The sequence below is a fragment of the Phyllostomus hastatus genome, unplaced genomic scaffold (genome assembly GCF_019186645.2).
Source record: "Phyllostomus hastatus isolate PE091 unplaced genomic scaffold, TTU_PhHast_1.1 phas_contig_36, whole genome shotgun sequence".
Classification (NCBI taxonomy): Eukaryota; Metazoa; Chordata; class Mammalia; order Chiroptera; family Phyllostomidae; genus Phyllostomus; species Phyllostomus hastatus.
This window is the reverse complement of record NW_025333862.1, coordinates 1,775,821-1,794,954: the sequence shown is the minus strand read 5'-3', so window position 1 is coordinate 1,794,954 and position 19,134 is coordinate 1,775,821. Positions and strand designations below refer to the sequence as shown.

Sequence of the window (19,134 nt, the reverse complement as noted above, 5' to 3'; positions counted from 1 at the left end):
CTACAGATCTATCTCCAACAAACAATAAGCACTCCTGGCAGAGAAGGTGTGCCAAGGGGTGAAGGTGGCATGTGCTAGAGTTGATAGCAATATTTTAGGATAGCTATCTCCAAATTAAAGCACCAAGCCTGGCCACTAGATTTAGTGTTTAGAATCATAAAATATTAGAACTGAAAGTGATCTTAGGGATAATGAAATCCAATTCTCTCATTTAAAAAAATGTAGACAATGAGGCAATGGAGGTGAAGTGATTGCCTAAGATCATTCTACTTCTCAGTGATTCTAGTTAGGACTAGAACTTCATTCTTCAGAGTCTCAATACAGTACTTATTTCATTGGAATGCCCCTCAAGTAATCATCTCATGAGAATTAAAACTGGTTGTGAGATTAATGAGCCAGGGACTGAGCTGGCTGAGTAAATTTGGGAGTGATATGTTTCTTAAATATCTCAATAAAAGGTTTGGAAAGCCCTTCATTCACTGCTAGCTATATACCAATTTTTGACGAGTAATTCAATTGTACATGGTCCTTTATGAACATTTATGGCTTAGTTATGTCTTCCAGAACCTTTTTATTCTGACTAATACACTCCTTCTGGAATCATTTCACTTTTAGAAGAAGGTGTAGTGGATACAGAGGTCTCTATATTGTAAAGGAAGAAGGAGTAGATACTAGGAATGTTGGTGTAGATCTAAGAACTACAATGTCAGATGAAAAGGAGAAAGAGTTGTGTGGTAATGAGGGGAGTAGAACACAGGGTGAAGGCCACATGAGTGGGAGATGATGTGAGGATGGTTGAGGTCAGTGAGAGACACAGAGATCAGGGAGCCTGGATTCTCACCTTGACTGACCAGCATGTCAGGACTGCTCCAGACTGTGGAGCTGATGGCTTCGTCGAGTGGAGCCAGAGTTCCCAGCTCCAAATCCTGCTCCTGCCAGTAGCCTGGGGAGAGAATCTCCATCATGGATGAGCCCTACATATATGCTGCTGCAGTTTGGTATCTGAATTTCCATTGCTATACGTGGGGAAAGGTATGACCCTGTGAAGAGTATGTTCACCAGAATACCCAAGAGAAGGTGGGTTTCTTACAAAAAGAAGAGACTAACTAAAGTACTGAAAAAGGAAGTTGACTTTTCCTCCCAGGAGTGAATAAAAGGAGGATGCTAAGGTTTATCAGTCAATCTTATCATATTGAAGCCAAAAGAGATTCTAGATGTCATCTAGCCCAGTTCTCCCACTTCACAGGTGAGGATAATGAAGCATATAAAGGTTAAACATGACATGGTGGAGGTCACTACAGAGAAAATGAAAGATAACCAAAGACATTCATTCCTTACCCAGGATTCACTCTGCTAAACGCTGTTATCTACTAAAATAATTATAGGTTTAATAATTAGAAAATATTTTCATATTAAATACTTTTAATAAACCCATAGAACCAGTACTCCTGTATTATCATTATTACTTTGCAGAGTGGAAACAGAATGAAGTGACTTGCCTAAGGTCATGTAAATAGAAGAGCAAAGACTAGAAATTAAATGTCTGATCCAAATTCAAAGCTCTATTTGTTTCAGGTAAGACTCTACCACTGTAGAAAGACAGACACTGCAGTGAGGGCAGAAGTACCCCCACCCTTCCCAGATTTTTACCTTCTATTGGGTGCTCAAAGTCTCAAGTTTTCCTCCTTCACCCTCAGTCCAATTGCCCACATTATATCACTGACTCTGCTCACTTCTCTGGCACAACAAATCTCTCTTTTCTTAGCAAGCACCCATAAACAGTTTTGTGACTGCATAGTGTCAAGGGTCTATTTCCCTAATTCAATTTGAAGGGGTGGAGGGGCAAAGAAATAGTCCAAATGAATCTTTTTAGGGTCTCCAGCCATAAGCCCCAAAACAGCCAATCACAGTGCATAAAATTCAGTGAGGTCACAGGTTGCTGAGGAGAGTTCTGAGCTGGTACCCATCCAGACCTGAGTTCTAGAATAACTTCAGTCGTGGCAGTGGAAGGACAAGAAGCAGGCAGCACTGAGACATAGAGGAAGTGGAAGGAAAGGACGGAGTGGCAGGAGTGCTGGACTAAAAAGCTAATTGGCATATGGGTTTAGGGTCCATGGAAAGAAAGGGGAGAGGAAGAGAACTGCAGAATCAGAAGGAAAAGAGGGGAAAAGGGAGAAAGGAGGAGGGAGAAAGGGAAAGGGGATAAGGAGAGAGAGGTAAGGATGAGGGAGTTAGAGCGATTCCTTGTGTCTGAATATGACTCTGAGAGATAGTTTCAGGGCTTTGCAGGCCTTCATGGAGATGCCCTCTCTGGAATTTCTCACAGACATGCCATTGGAAATTTAGGAATTACTCTGTTCTCATACAGAAGTGTTGATGGCCAAATGGGAAGGGGAGTAAAACAGAGAAAACAGAAAATCTCTAACAGGTAGAAAGGAGTAGGCACAAAGGGATGGAAAAAATGTTGATGAAGAAAGGCAGCAAAGATGAGGGCAAGGCAGAAAGGTGGCATGGAGAGGACAAGGGCTCTCCCATCCAGCAGGGTCCCTCCCTGGGTGCTAGACTTTAACCCTGCTGCTTTCTGTGAACATCAGGGATGGAGACAACCTGAAGTTGGTGACTGTTTCATGTTATTTTTCAGGATGTGTATTAGTGGGTGCACTGCTTTAACATGCAGTAGGAAGTCAAATGGTTGTGCTAAAAGTTTGGAGTGGTAGAGGGAAGGGAGGAGCCAGAGAGGGTCAGTGCTCAGCCCACAGTATTGGAACCCAGTGCACAAAGTAATCACTAAACAGGACTTTGCTCAAATGAACAGAGGAAATAGCCATATCATAACTTGGCATAGGAGTTTCAGTTTGCAGACCATGAATTCATCGAATGACAAAACAACCTTGAGAGATAAGTGACCAGATATAATTACTTTTTAGAGATGAGGTTTAGAGAGGTTCAGGGACTTAGCTAAAGGCACACAAATGGCACACCTCTCCAGGATCCTCTTTCTCTGATGGTGTTCTCAAAAGTTTTCCACAGCTTTTTGTTTCTTATAGTATTTCAGCCCATTGTATTGCCACGTAGTTGTTTAGTTATCAGTCTCCTTATTTAAACTTTGAGTTGCCTGAGAGCATGGGTGTTACCTTGTTCATCTCTGTATTTTTAGCATTTAGTCCATAGAGGGGTCGGTACATTTAATTGGTCTGGTAATTCATTCCATCGCAATTGGCACTGTGCTATGTCTATCTGTAATCAGGCTGAGTGTGTATCCTGTCCAACAGCATGGATTTAATCTTCACTCTCCTACTCCTTCTTTCATCTGTGCTTTTTATCTGCATTCTCAGTTCTGTTCTCCTTATTTACATTCATTCCATCCCCTCCCTCATGCATTTTGCTGGCCTTTTTTTCTGCATAGGATGAATAAGTGAATTGGTGATGTAAGTCATTCAAACCAAACTAAATTGTTCAGGTGAGGGGACTTATAATTAAACAAATGATCTCCAATAAATGTCATATTTGTAATATACTTGGTGTATTATCTCTCTAGGCTTACAGTGAACTCTAGTTTGTAGTGTTTTAAGAAATGGCTTAAAAGGTATCTGTTTTATTTTCCCCTCTGGGGGTGACATTTGTCCCCCTAATTTAGATGAGTACTTAAGTTTTCTTTCTATTTTTGTAAAATTATACACCCATAATGATAAATTCCAAATGGCCACTCTGTGGGAGCAGATGAGTGACTGTAACTGTATCAATACAAACATGGATAAGTAGAAGAAATTATTACCTATGTTGTGAAAGGCTAGTGCCTTCTTTGGATTTAGATGGTGACAACCACTTATGACATCAGCACAATTCCATCAATGGATTCAGAATGGAAAGGAGAACTTAAAAGAGTGCCCTGAAAGGGCTACCTGGACTTTAGAGTGGAAATAGTGAAAATTCTTCTCAGGAAGGGTCCTTGGAGGGAAATTCAGAAATTGAAACCATACCCCTCTCACATAAAAGAAAAATAAATGAGAGATCTCAGGTCATATTGGTCATATTGTTTCCCTGCTCAGAAACCTTCACTAACTTCCCATTGTCTACAGATCACATCCAGATTTATTAGCCTAGACTTTTAATATCCTCTACAGTCTGAAGTCAATGTGCCTTTCAACTTTGTCTTTACTTCACTCACCCCATATCCCAGATATATGACTTTATTTGGAATTCTTTCTGTAACCCCTTTGCTTTCTTGCATACATCCCCTTTTCTATAATAACTCCATTGATAATGCCTTTCACCCATCTTCACACATCCAAGCTCTATTCACCCTTAAAGCCTATTTTCTGTGGCATCTCCTTGAAAAAGTCTTCCCTATTTGACCCACATGAAAATGATCCTCATTTCTCTGAGTTACAATAATTATCTGCCTTCCTCAAATTATGCATCACTCTACTTCGTACTGCACATTTGGCTTCCCTCCAAAATTACATAGCTTGTGCAGGTAGGATTGATATCTAATTTAGTTTTGCATTTAGTACTGGCCCTAATACAGCATGTTACGCTTAATAAATATTTATTTAATAAAGGAAACAAAATTTCTGAGCATTTTCTACTGTGAGAACTAAGCTCAACATCTACCAGTGAAGAAGCAATAGCAAATAAAACATGGTAAGAGTAGGCCAAGAAAGAGGGTCGCCCATCCAGAGGCTGAAGCTCTAGAAGTCCACAAGATGCTGGGAATCAATATTTATCAATCACCCTCTGTTTCAAGATTCAAGCTAGGTGCTCTATATTCATTACTCCAGAACAACCCTTTTAATAGGTATTATTATATGCATGTTAAGGACAAGTTAGCTAAGACTTAGAGACTAACTAAGGTTCATAGAAGCTAAGTAACTCATCCATATGATGGCCTCAGTAAGTGTTGAGATGGGAAGGGCTTTAAAGTTAAATTTCTCTGACCATAAAACCCAGCCTTTCTGCACATTATCACTACACTGCCTTCTCTTGCAAAGCATTCATTTTGTGTCTGTGGTTGTGGGGCAGGGATTATGGGAGAAGATCCCTTTCTGCATTGCTGACCAAGGGTGGCTCACCTAAACAGTATTCACAAAACTCACCTGCAATGTGATTTAAAAATGAAACAGTGTAGCAAGTTGAAAATAGGTGCTTGTGGTGGTAATGGTACAGACTGTACCCACTGTATTGCATTTTTAATTAGATTTATTAATATATCTTCATCTACACCTTGGGAGGCTATTTCATGCACCCTTAAGAGCCTTACAAAGTGGGACTCAAGTTAACAAAGCTACAGATATGTCCAGTTAAAACTAACGGAATCCCCTCATGTTTTCATAGCAGTCTAGCACCTATAAACTAACATTATTTTCCTGTTTGCCCTCAGTTGCCTTGGGGGTTCTTAATTTTTGATTTATTTACCTATGGGTTCCAATGTCTTTATGACTCCCAGCATTTTAAAGAACAAAGCAATTCAACTCACTAATTTCCTTCTAATGAGTTGTTCATATTAAGAGCAGCAGAGGTGGGATTTGGAAGCTTACTAATGTGCCTCTTTTAAGCAAGCATTGGCACCTGTGATTAACTTTTTCACTCATATCCCAGGACCCTGAACATAGTAAGTGCTCAGTAAATATTTATTTCATAAATAAATGAGTGACTCAAATTAATAAAAAAGTATTATGTCTCCAATTTAAGTGATGTTTAAGTAGGGAAGTATATGTGGCAGTATAACCTCTGATTGCAGGGTTTTTATATATTTCTTAGTCAGTTTTGGGAATCTAAGGTACATCGGCCTGAGGGTCAGTAGTGCACAGGTGCACTTTTCGGTTGGTGGGGTAAGAGGACAGAATGCTTCCACATAATTGCTGCTGTCCATGCCAGTGCTTGGGTCCATAGCCCCACTTCACAGACTAGAGAGAATCAGCTCCCTGAGTAAGAGTTGATGGTGATTGTGATGATGATTCAACATTTCTCTAATTCCAGTTAAAAATACTCTTCCTCCTAGTCTACTTATTTCTTATGATTACCATGACAGGTAGGTGGAGGAGTGTTATCTCCAAGGGAAAAAACACACTGAAAACTGTGGCCCAGAATGCTGAGGGGACCCACTTTTAGAATGGTTAACCCACTCCCAGGTTTGGCCCCCTGACTGGGTGATTTCACTGTCATTTCTTCCTGATCTCAGTCACATAGTGAATTCTTGTGTCACACACTAAAGAGAATAGACATGGAAAAATCAGAATTAGATCTTGGCTTATGTAGCTTTTCTTTATGCCCAGAGCCACTCCCACCTGAATCCTGATTTAGGCATAACTCCAAGATTTGTGAAGTCACTTTGACTTGAGAGACTTCAGAGCACAATACCCTAATCAAAAAAGGGCTCTACATTCTTCAGTTGTTCTTCGGCTGCCAGAAATCATGCTACTCCTATGAAGTCATGGTGTAGTTTCTTAGTCTAAATTTTGAGAGTGTGACTGTTGAACTATTTTTTTATTTTCTGCCCTCCATTCCTTTCTAACTTTGCCTGCCCTTCCTTAAGTTTCTAATTCCCTGATGTGCCTGGTATTACAGTACAATCAGACAAAAGCTAGTGCCATAGAGGTGAGAGTTCCTCTGTCATCTGCAATTATCTGCCTTTTCAGGTATTGTGTGTATATTTCCTTTTCTTTCTGTTGCTCCTTAAGGACAGAGCTGTGTCCCCTCATAGACAGCAGGATCTCCTAAGGGATCTCCTTGCATAGCTCAGATATACTCCAGCTCACATTTACTTCTGAATTTCAGAGCTCAGTCATGCTTCAGCTGCCTGGCTGCCTCTTTGAGCCAGGCATTCCCTCCAGTTCACTGCTCCTTCTGCCCTTTCTGGCTGGACTCCTGAGCTTTAGCTCCCGCCCCCCACCTCTGTCCCCCACGCCTCCACTGTTTTGTTTCTGTCTGTTTTCTTTTCCTTCCAGAGTCTTGTTTACATGCTTTCCTTCTGCCTGCCAGCAGTTACTTGGGCCTAAAGTCACTACTCTCAGCTTTGCTTTATTCCCCTAGGAGGCTTATGGGATGGATATAAGTGAAAACAGGTGGGAACAGAAGCTTCATTCTAACAAGTTCCTAACATGCTGACTGGCCCTGTAGCTTGAAAAAACATGGCCAAAAGAGTCAGGATTTTAATAACCTATACTGTGAGATGATCTAAGATTTAGGGTTGAAAGAGACCAATATGGGCTCAAACAGGTTTACTATTGCATATTGGCAGGCACCTTTTGTTTCCATCCTAAGCATGTTAATGCAAATAAAAGGCTGTGTTCCTGGTCTTGGAATGGTGTGTGGCTAGGCTTTCCCAGGCTGAATGAGGACAAGGAAAGCCTTTGGAGAGTTGGCTAGCTTGCCTGTGGTGGGCATGAGGATGGAGTTAAAACAAAAAGCTTCTTGTTAAAACAAGAAGGTTATCTTGGTGTTAACCTTCTTTACATTGAAAAAAAAAGAAAGCACAGTTTTTCCAACTTTAATATGTCATGAATAAATACATTCTGTGTATTTCCTAAACCCTGAAATCAATTTGTTTATCTGGTCATTTTCTACTAACCTCTAATGGCCAGATGTAATTTTTAAGATCTTTTTGATTCTACCCGACAAGATGGAACTGATGCCGTTTCTGAGCCCCTGTTACCAAAGTTCAATTATTCCTCTCCCTTTTCTATTACAGCTTATTCTTCCCCAAACATTTTCCCCTCTGTGACTCTTAGAAGCATAAACTTTTAGAGTGAGTGAACAAGAATCTTAAGTAGCATCTAGTGCAACCCTCTTATTTTAAAGATTAATAACTAAGGCTCAAAGAATTTTAGGAACTTAAGCACAGTCACACAGGCAGCTGGTGGGAACTGTGATTATAACCTGGTCTCCTGTATACATTGCCATTTGATAGCAGGGCTTTGCACTAGCTAATTCAAAAATTAAGTTTGCATTTAGTGTGACTTAACTTCCAGTGATATCCATCCTCCTGCTCCCCACCTCCCTGTGTATAGTAGTGGGGAAGCCCAGGACCATAGACCTCAGGAAAAGTAACTCTACTAAACGCCAGGCAGGATAGAGAAGTTGCAGTGAGATGAGGATGTAGTTCCTGAAGATGCAAAGAATGGCATCTTCACAAACTTAAGGACCTTATAGGCAGATTTCAGTTCTCATAAAAGAGGAGACCAAGGTGTAAAAGCTACTTCCTTGCTATTAGGAGTTAAAAGGGGGTGATTATGGGAACAGGTTGTGTGTGTGTGCTGGATCTGCATGGTGGAGAGGTGGAGGAGTGCTAACCTGATTGTGAAGAGGGAGATAAAGACTAGAAGATCGAAGAGAGCAGAAGAGCATGTCCCATTCTGAGCTAGAGAGAGAAAAATCTGGAGGTAGAGAAGGCTTGCAGTAGGCTGAGGGAAGGCCTGAGAGATTTAAGGTTCTGAGGAGCAAAGACTGGGAAGTGGGTGGCAAAGAAGGAGGTGGGAACAGCTGTTGCTTTGATTTGCTATTGAGTCAGTGTTCTTCATGCATTAGTGCTGGGAAGGAGCCCTGGGCTTGCCCACAACAAAAACAAGTCCCTCTGTGGTAATACCATGTTATAGCACAGAACTGCAACTGGGAAACAAAAAGGAAGGGGAACCTAGATCCAAAGGCCTCTTCCTAGCCTTAGCTCCTTGTATCTAGGACTGAGCTGTGTGCTCTAGACAGGCATCTAGTGTTCTGTACTAAGGCTGTTAGAGAAGACAAGACAGAGCAAAGGGATGATTTATTAAGACCTGAAAGAACAGGTTCTATATTGGGGTCTCATTCTAATCAGCTGTTTTTCAGGTAAGTCCCTAAGTTTGGCCATGAAATCATTCTGGTGGATGACAGTCCTGAGACATTTTAAAAGTATCTACTTGCCCCATGTTCTCATTTCCCTCCCATCATGCACACATACTCAGAAATCAGAACCAGAATGATTTTAGATCTGTATTCTCATGCTGTAGAGAGTAAGGAGGACAGATTTTATCTGCTCTGAACTTTTAGATGTCCCTTGAACCAAGTGTAGGCACTAATCTGCTAAATTTACCTCGCTGCTGGTTTGTTCTTTACTTCAATGTCTCTAGTTATATTTTGCTTCCTTGTTTGTTTTGTTGGTTAGGTTTCACTTAAAGGTGAGATTATATGGTACTTGTCTTTCACCGCCTGGCTTATTTCACTTAATACAATGCTCCCCAGTTTCATCCATGCTGTCTCAAAGGGTAGGAGCTCCTTCTTTCTTTCTGTTGCTTAGTCCTCCATTGTGTAAATGCACCATGGTTGTCTGATACACTCATTTACTGATAGGCACTTAGGCTGCTTCCAGCATTTAGCTATTGTAAATTGTGCTGCTATGAACATTGGAATGCATAGGTTCTTTTGAATTGGTGTTTCAGGATTCTTAGGGTAAAATCCCAGCAGTAGAATTGCCAGGTCAACAAGGTGGGTTTCATTTTTAGTTTTTCAATGAAGTTCTAAACAAACTGATAGTAACCAGAGGGGAGAGGGGAGGAGGATAATGGGGGAAAGAAGGGGAAGGGTCATCAGGAAACATGAATAAAGGACCCATGGACAAAGTTAAAGGAGGATAGGATTGAGGATGGGAGGTAGGGCTGGGTGGGGAGGGGGAAAGGGGTGATGGGAAATTGGAGATAACTGTACTTGAACAACAATAAAAAATAAAATAAGAAAAAAGAAATTTAGAGAAAAATTTTTATATTCAAATAAATAATTTTGAAAAATTAAAAAAAAAATTACCTTGCTGCTTTCACACACATGTAATAGAACTGGGGAAAAATCCTCCTCCCCCAGTCTTAGGAAGTACTTGGAAAGGAAACATAACACATTCAGTGGGGGGTAAATGAAAGCAGAATTCAGATTAACTCATTGGAAAATGTTTAGCTATGGGAAATTAGGAGCTGGGAAAAGGCAAGAAACACTGGAGACATCAGGGAGAAGTAAAGGATAGATTCCCTGAGGATGGTGAATCTCACAGTCCAGGTTCCAAAGTCTTGCTCCTACCCTCAGAACTTCAGTACTTGTTGGAGTGCATGGATGAATTCCCTCTCTCAACAGGCTCTATCTTCTCCTTTGCTCTTTATGTTGTACTTTAGATACTTCAAGCTTATGACCTGGTGTGATAAGATTATGACGCTGTGAAAAAGTTGAATTTGTTAGGAATCAGGAAAAAAAAAGCATTTATCTCTGGTGGTTCTGATTTTATTGACTTGTTCGTACTGTTTCTCTTCTCTGGGTAATCAGAATCAGGGTGTAGATAATAGGTCCAGGGCAGTGGTTAGAACATTATATGAAGAATAATGTGTTCCACTCTCCACACCCACATACTCTAAGGTTCTTCCCTTCTCCCAATCCTTTGTCAGATTCGGTATATTCCATTCACTTTTTTCACTTCAAAAATGTATTTCTCAGAGAGGAGCACATTGTTCAATTAGCCTTACTTTGTGGTTTCCTGGGAATTTAACTCGTCTGTGAGACAGACAGATTCTTTCAAGTTTCCATACCTCACAGTCCTCAGAGTGGCAGATGCATACTTTTCTGACCCAATGATCTCCTATTCTCTTCTTAAAACTTTATTTAGTGACTCTTCTTTAATGTGGGGATGTGCTCATTTTTGTGCCCCAAGTGAATATTGTATATTCCAATTTGGTTATGCTCTTTTTTCCCTTCAACATGTGTCTCTCAACATACATGATATACTATAATTTCATTATTCATATATCTGTTTTAATTTTGTTCTGACATAAACACATAGTTTTTCTTATGACCCAGATACAGAGCCCTTTTCACAAGCCCAATATTAATCAGAACCTCTTATTTCCAGAAAGCCATATGGCTTAAATGCAGATATTCTCCCCAAAGCAGAATTCAGGCTTTTTCCTGCTCATATTCCCAAAGAGAGTGCCAGAATCCTCTCCTCCCCAGGACTGAGGCTCTGTCCATCTGTTACTGACATTGGATTCCAGGACTTGGGAACAAAAAAAAGAGTTGGCATTACGCAGCAGTTGAAGATAAATGAGAATATGTGAGGTCTAGGGGCTTAGTGATGGTGGTTTTTATATTTGTCTGATATTATAGGACAGAGATTAGGGGAGGAAAGATATAATAGGTGTTTGGAAAGATTTCATCTTTATAAACTAGTGTAAGAACTAGTTGGATTAATTAAGTACAATTCTCCTACTGTCATTTTTGCATTTTCTGAGGAACAAATTATTTGGAGCACATGGTATAACTGGCTATTTATCTATTTATTTATTTATTTTTAGAGAAGGGAGAGGGGAAGGGAGGAAAAAAGGGAGGGAAAGAAACATCAATGTGACAGTAAAACATCAATCAATTGCCTCTTATGCATGCTCCAACCCGGGACAGAACCTGCCCTGACTGGGAATCAACTGGCAACCTTTCACTCTCCCAAATGATGCCTAAACAACTGAACCACACGGTTAGATCTGGCTCCTCATTTTATAATAATAAAAGGACTTTGCCTGGTGTTCTTCAAAGGCTGACCTAGGCCATAGTGAGTCTCAAGTTGTTTGTCATCAACGTATTTGAGTCTTGCTGAGTTTCCAAGAAGTATTAAGTATTTCCATTAGAGACTCAATAAACCAGTTTACCTCTGTAGCTTTCCACCCTGTCTGAGGCCTTGGTTGGAATTCTAGAATCAGAATAGAAGCAAAGAGCCAGGGCACAGAAGTAAAAAAATAAACATATGAAGCAAGGACCTACATATTCCCAGTGAAATCTAGTATTGGAAGCACTAGTTCTCTATTCTATGTTGTCGACATCTAGGACTATATGAAAGAAGGGGAGCACTAAGTAATGGTTAGCTTAGAGATGAATGGCTGAGAGATAAGCTTTCATTTCTTTTTCTTTTTCCTCCTAGGCCAAGGTGATGAGTCTGACCTTTCTGACTCTGACCTGAAAGTAAATGAGCCAAAGGTGCTTATAATGATCTATTAATAAACAATTAGTGTAGGTCTAACTGGGGTAAGAAAAAAAATTGTTAAAGAAGACCTCCAGTAGAAAGAAGGAGTGAGATGAGAGGGTTAAACAATCCCAGAGGTAAGAGTTCACATAGAAGAATGACACACATGTTGAAAAAAATGTTGGAACCTCTGCACTAGAATCCTTTCTGAAACATCTCTGATATTCATGAGAATAAAGGGCTTAGGGAGATGAGTAGATGGGAGATATTCCAGCTGTTACTGTAACCCTAATTCTGCCTTCCTGAAGGCTCACTCACAGAAATAAATCACTTCTATTACCTGTCCTTGATGAATGAAGTTTCTTCTTGTTTCAAATGAGGAAATGGAAGAGGGGTCCCAGAAATTCATTCTGGAAGCCTGCTTCCCCAGTCAGACTCTGCTGCATGTCATTCATTGGTGTTAACTGTTATGCAGAAACTGACATAAAGAAAACAGGGTGTAGAAGAGACACTTCTGTAGTTCTTATGTGATAGGAGGAATGAGCTCTCTAGTCCCAGACTGGCAGGGGCTGAGCATTCTTGGCTACTTGTCACACTTGATGTCATCAGCTTATTGGTATATACCCCAAAGAGTAGAAGAATCCAGTTAAAAGATGCATGTTCTGAGATATGGCCAACCACTTGGACTCTGAGATGGGATGGTTATGTATTTAAGGTCATTTAGTTCTATATGAGAAGGCTATAATTATTGGGGACACGAGTCGAGGTTTTGATATTTGTTTTCTATGCCTCTTATATGTTGAATCCCTCCATTATTTATTCTGATAATCCTTCACTCTCTGTCATTTTTGCATTTACTTCAAAAATTGAGATAAAAGGTGAAATAAATTCCATGAGAGTACAGCTAGCATTGATCATTAGGCTCAGAGTAGTTTTTGGAGGTTCAGTGCTTATAAACTGAGTAGGACTCCATGTTTTTGCATTCCATATGTATAGGGTATGTGTGGTTATGGTATATGAGCAATACTGTCTCAATATAAAACATAACCCTTTATAGTTCTGTTTTTAATATATGAGTTAATATATGCCAAAATGGCCAGTTATTTTGAGGCCTTTTGAGGTTACTCCAGGCTCTAGTCTCCTGAACATTTCAAACAACACTTATTTTCAAGCTCATACTTACTTGTTTTTTCTGTCTCCTTCCTATAGCTGTGAAGACTTTCCAGATATATATTTCAAAGTTCTATTCCCCTCCCAATTGTGGATCAGGTCAGGTATTGTAATCAAGATCATGTGTGTGTTTGTGGTGGGGGAGGGAGATTCCAACACTGTTCTGAGGGCTGCATTGTGGAGAATAGAAATTATGAAGCTTGAAGGGAGAGCAGAACCATGGAGAGCAACAATAAGAGCCTGGAGTGTCACCATCAGGGGCTAGCACCATGGAGAGCTCAAATCACAGGTATCTTGTTCCACAGATAGGGGAAGAAAGCTGGACCATGGGTGAAGGCAGCCAGCTCTCTAACAATCAGTCTAAAAGAAGAGACATCAGAGCTTCTGATAACATCATGTTGCACACACATCCCTCATTCTAAAAGGCCTCCTGAAGTATTTTGTTTGAATCTGTCACACATATCCAAGAGTATATAAAAAGTGAAAATGACCACCAGACTGAATTTGTCAAAGGAGCCTCAGTAATTATTACAAATTACCTATGTATTAGTAGTGGTAGAAAGGGTTTTAACTTGCTACAATCAATTATGAATAAAATTAAAGTTATCACATAGTGAGGTAAGAAGTGCCACAGAGCCTGTGTTCCCTCAGAGACACTCAGGCATGTATTACCATCAGATAGGGTATAATCTGTATTAGAGTCAGAGTGCTCTAAGGTATCCAAAATTATGTGAATAGTCCAGTCTTGATCATACATGGGAAGTAGAAATGGATCATGTCTCTTCAAGAAGAGTATTATCCTCAGAACTTAGAGGTTGCTGTGTTAATTGGGAAATTTGGTCACTTTCTTTAGGCTTAGGGAAATTTTGGTAAAGGGAAAAACAGCTCTATCTCTAGTACTTGTTGCTTCAGTGAAGAATATGTAGTTTTACGAGCTTCTACTTTGTAAAATTCTCAAAAGCTTCATGTGTTCAAGACTCTTGAAAGCTTGGTTTCTTGATGCTAGAAAGGATAGATCTCCTTGTTATAACAGAAAATTGAATTGGTTTTTTTCTTGGTTTAAAGAATCATTAGCATCAATTGGTTCAGACCTTGTAAGGAATCATTACTTCTGCTGATTTTAGAGTTTATGCAAAGACCTGTAGGATTCGCCTCATCCAGGAAAAGAAAATGTCCCAATACAGAAGCCTACAGACAAGGTTTAAAAATGAATTATTGAAAATTAACATGAAAAATCAAAGGAGGAAACATAATTACCAAAACTTTCTAATACCCTACATTTTTTCATTCAGTAGTCAGGAGATGGCCCAGTCCACAGCTTGTTCTCATGGAGATTACTATCCTTATGTGGAATTCTCTTACTCAGAAGTAGATGACAAAAAGAGATAGTTGGGCCAGTATACAGTTCTACTGGAGTAAGAAAAAACAAAGGGTGTGACTAGTCACAGCCCTGGAGGTTTTATTTCTCTGATAACTATGAAGATATTTTTTCCTAGCATGTGACTTAAGGAAAAACAGCTTTTGATTCCAATCTACATATTATTTGGAGTTCAATAAAGTAATAACAGCAAGGAGTACTAAAATAAAATCTAAAGATTTATAGAGCAATGGCTGAACTACCTATTCTGCTATTTCACAGTGACCAGTACACAAAAAAATGCCATCTGTAGAATTTTGTGGCTGCAGAACTATGAGTCACTCTCCAAGTGAATAGTGAATGTCTCCAACAAGGCACTCTTGAAATTACATTTGGACCTTCTTTCTTCCTCAGTTGGCAAGTTGGAAGAAGGAGAGAGGGAGAGAGAAAGAATGAGAAAGTAAGCAAGAGCACCAGAGAACCTAATGGTAGCGAGCTGACTCATATTACTGTCATTTTAGGGAACAGAATTTCAAACCTTATGTAGCAGAACTACAAGTTGTGCCTTAGGGAGTATAGGGAGTGTGGGGAAGCCAAGGAGAAGAGTAAAAGGGCTACAGGTCTTATTTCTCTGTTTCAAAGAGAGTAATTTTTCTTTTATCTGTTTTGTTTATTCGAGAAAGAATTCTCACATCTTTAAAGAAAGTGAGAAAAACACTACCCGAGAAGAAACTACTAAAACCAAATAGTGCTTAGCCCTAGAGAGAACTTAGGAGAGAGTCTTTGGCATAACTTCTGAATTGGCATTGACATTCCACAGCTTGGGTCCCACAGCACACAGGCTGGCTCTGCATGGAATTAACTAAACTCTGCTAGACCAGTGTCTCTCTAGTGGTCTCAACTTCTCTGTACCAGAAAATGCACATCTGAAAGAAGAGCATATACTTCCTAAGGGTTACAGCTGCAACTAGGAAGAGAAAAGGAACAGAAACAAAACAGAACAGTTACAGCTGCAACTAGGAACAGAAAGTGGATGGAGAAGGTCTGCCAAGCAGATATGTAGGCTCCTCTAGAGAGAATGTCTTTGGGACCTCTCTAGCACACAGGGCATGATCTCTATACTGGGCACCTTGCCAGGGGGCTGCAGAATGGATGGCAGTGAATAGAAGGTCATTGGGAAGGGAAAAGATATTCATTCATGTGTGGGGGAGTACAGTACAAGGTTAAATTGCTGTAACCTGGTCTAAAGCAAAGTGAGGCTGTCCACCTATCCATCTCTACACTAGGTCAATTCATGGAGTTCTAGAAGTAATTTGAGAGGGAAGAATCCAAGGCTGATTACAATGTTGAATGTCAAAATGCTAACGAGAGAGATAACCACAGGACACATTAGGTTCATAGGGCTTGTTTTCCCCTCACCCAGAATGCTAACTTTTGGCAATACTAGTGGAGAAATGTAAGAAGGAAGGAGCAGGTGGAAAACTATCTAAACTGTTCCTGAGCTTCTAGCCATAGCTCTAATGGCCAGGTTCAGATATTACTGCTTGCTCTTCTCCAGCCTCTCAATCCCTGTTCAGCCTTATGAACCTAAAAATATATGCTGTACTCCAGGGAACAATATACCTCAGCAGCATATGAAACCTGTTTTTTTTATTCTAAATGGAAACAGTCACTCTACCACACCCCTTTGACCACTCAAGCATCAGTGTACTAAGTAAGGTATCTTGTCCTTAAACCTTCATACTGCATCTGTCCCTGTTTTGGTCAAACACTACGAGGTAAGGTATGAACTGCCTCACTTCCTCCCCAGACCAACTCAGGGGTACCAGGCATCCCTTCTGCATGATCCTGGTCAGAATAGTTTCATTAATGATCATTGTACTTATGCACCCACCTCCCACTATCAGAGATGGCCTTCTTAGATCCAGAAACTAAGAGGTAAAATTTATTTAAATAAATGATCATATGTGGTTGTAGCTTTCATACATGCATGCATCCAGAGACACTGCACACCAGACATGAGTTCCCACTATCTGGACAGATGATGCTGTACTAGGAAAATGATGCTTGAGTTAACTCTTCTAAGTTAACAGACCTTTCTTCTCATCCCCAGCTTCCCAAGATCTTCAGAAATTCTCTATTCAAAATTTATTGCCTCCCAATCTTTCCCTCAAGCCACTGTTCTAAGACATATTTATAAGTAAGAGGATAGAGCATTTCTCTTCCTCTCAACCTTAAGCCTGCATGGAGGCTGGTCCCCCAAGTTGAAGACAAAAACAAAACAAAACAAAACAAAACAAACAAAAAAACATAGTGCAGCTGGTGAAGACTTAGCTAACATATAGATTTATTCTGTTCTCCAGTATTTAAATTCTAGAATTGAAGAGCTCCTAGCTTTCTGGGGTGATTTCTTTTTGTTTAGGAACCATTAGTTCCCATTGCTGAACAGGTGCAGTTTGAGTCACATCTGTCTCTCTTTAATGCAACTAGCAGGGGCTGCGGTTGAAAGTCAAATCTAGTAGAGGGTCATTACTGAGATACAAACACCCAGTGCCTCTCCTTGCCTTGCACTTGGCTTGCCCTCTTTCTGGACTCTCCACATCTTCTCAGTGAGCTGGCTCAGCAATGCAGGCCTCTGGGCAAGGGGGACTCCTTATAGGAGGGAGAGGCTGCTGTCTCTGTAGTGACTTAGGAAGGAACTCTCTTTGGAGACCATCGATGGGTACAGGGTGGAAGGAGTCAGCTACCCAGCTTTAGGGAGGCGATTTCCAGTGTCCCCACATCCGTGAAAGCTCCTTTATCATGATGGAGATAGGAATGGGAGGAGGTCAGGCAAGATGAAGTGATTATCCCTCCAGCACCCTGGCTTGTCGCCTATTTTCTTCAGATGAAATTCTCTACATCATCCTCCCCAGTTTTAATCCCTCCCCTTTCCACCTCCGCCCCACCCTGTGCCCATCTATCCTGGCCACTGGGTCCATCACCCAAGAGCCTCCTCCCTTTTCTCCTCCCCTGCGGTTCTTTCTGTTTTTCGTTGGCATCTGGCCGGTCACAGTTACCACCCTCCCCCTCACTCGCCCCACATCCCTTTGCTCTGCAGAGGTCCTATTCCTCCCCCCTCCCCCACCCCTTGCCCAGCTCTGACAAGGCTGGAGACAGGAGGATGCATTCCTTTAGTCCCTTCACAGCCAGCTGCCCTCCCTCCTCTGGGACCCTAGGCTCTGAGCACTGACTGCCTTCCTTGTCTCCTTACAAACTGTCCCCTACCACTCCATTAACCGTCAGCAACCTTTAAGAAAGCTGAGGTGCCCACACAACCCTGACCCACATAGCCAGGTCCAGGGCAGCTGGAGGGGCTCTTTCCCAAGGACCCTCATCACTGTACCCCATCCCCCAAGTTTGAGTTCCAGACTGTGGCTAAGGTGCTAGGCATGCTACCCCACCCCAGATTTGGGAAAATAAATGTTTAGCTCAGGAAAGCTTTGGATTTTTCATGCATCCTTTTTCCCAAGTATCTTGATCTTTTCTTTTGCCTAACCACCCCCACTCCCCTGCTCATGTTTGGGTTTCTTTCTCCCACTTTTCCATGGTTAAGGATACTGTCATCCTCGGGCGGGCCTAATCTGCCCAGTGTTGTTATTTTGCTCCAAGAAGAAGCCCCCTTCCTTGCCTATGCTCCCCTCAACAGCCTCACCCAGGCCCCCTTCCCTAGCCACTTGGATGTCCGCCTGAGGTAGGGGAGCGGAGATGTTTGCATACAGCAGTTTTGGGAATTGCATTGGCCACCCAACCCTCCAGACATACATACACAAACGCCCGACACACGCCCTGATTGCCTCACTCCGCCCCCAACACACACTGACACAGACACACACATACACATACACAGGAACGCAGAACCAGACACCAATAGAGACGCGCACACCCAGACACACACAGACAGCAACACAACCAGGCTCTGGGCTGGTATAACGGGCCACAACCCCGGTGTACAAGCAGACACACTCGACATTATAAAGGAGAGTGCATACCCGGCACACACACGACCCACGGAGACACAGATGCTGAGACAGACATAGGGGTACTGGCACCCGCTGGCGACTTAAACCTCAGGTTCCAAACAAAGCCGGCAGACTTCCTCTGCCCCTAGAGCCGCTTAAAACCCCCGCCCCGGTCGCTGCCCACCTCCCCTGGCGCCGCCTCCTTTCTCACTCACCGTCCTGGGAGAGGTTGGCCTCGCCAGGAGCCCAGCAGCAGGCGAAGAGCATGAGCAAAGGGAGAGCGGAAGGGGCCCCCATTGTGCTTCCCGGCCGGCTCCCTGCTGGGCGCGGGCGAGCCAGGGTCCCCGGGGGCTGGGGCTGGGGAAGAAGTAGAATACAACGCAGAAAGGGCACCCCGGAGCCACTAGAACCCCGGGTCCAAGGCGGGGACCGGGAGGGAGCCGGCACTGCTGCAGTCGCTGGGATTAAATAGGACGCTCGGAACAAACCATTCGGTTGGAGGTGGAGGGGGGTGATGACGGGTTGGGCTGGTCGCTGTGGAGGGGGGGCAAAGGAGTGGACTGCCGCATTCCCCACTCCCCCTTCTCCCCACGTCCCCTCCCTGCTGCCGCGGCTCCTTCCACCCTCTCCCCCGGGAGTTCAGCCAGCTT

At 42.0% G+C, this 19,134-nt stretch overlaps 1 protein-coding gene across 5 annotated transcripts in view; it reads right to left on the bottom strand.

Annotated features, from left to right (window-relative positions):
* Positions 1 to 18,933, bottom strand: part of CADM3 (cell adhesion molecule 3) — a 43,076-nt gene extending 24,143 nt beyond the window's left edge. For 3 of the 5 annotated variants that reach the window (XM_045841399.1, XM_045841402.1, XM_045841401.1), the window contains exons 1-2: positions 18,700 to 18,933; positions 842 to 943 (exon numbers count right to left, since the gene is read on the bottom strand). In XM_045841399.1, the coding sequence (XP_045697355.1) occupies positions 842 to 943; positions 18,700 to 18,781 (184 nt within the window). In that variant the 5' untranslated portion in view covers positions 18,782 to 18,933. The remainder of the gene's footprint in view (positions 1 to 841; positions 944 to 18,699) is intronic. The other 2 variants (XM_045841400.1, XM_045841403.1) reach the window with 1 other exon arrangement.
* Positions 18,934 to 19,134: the final 201 nt, after the last annotated feature.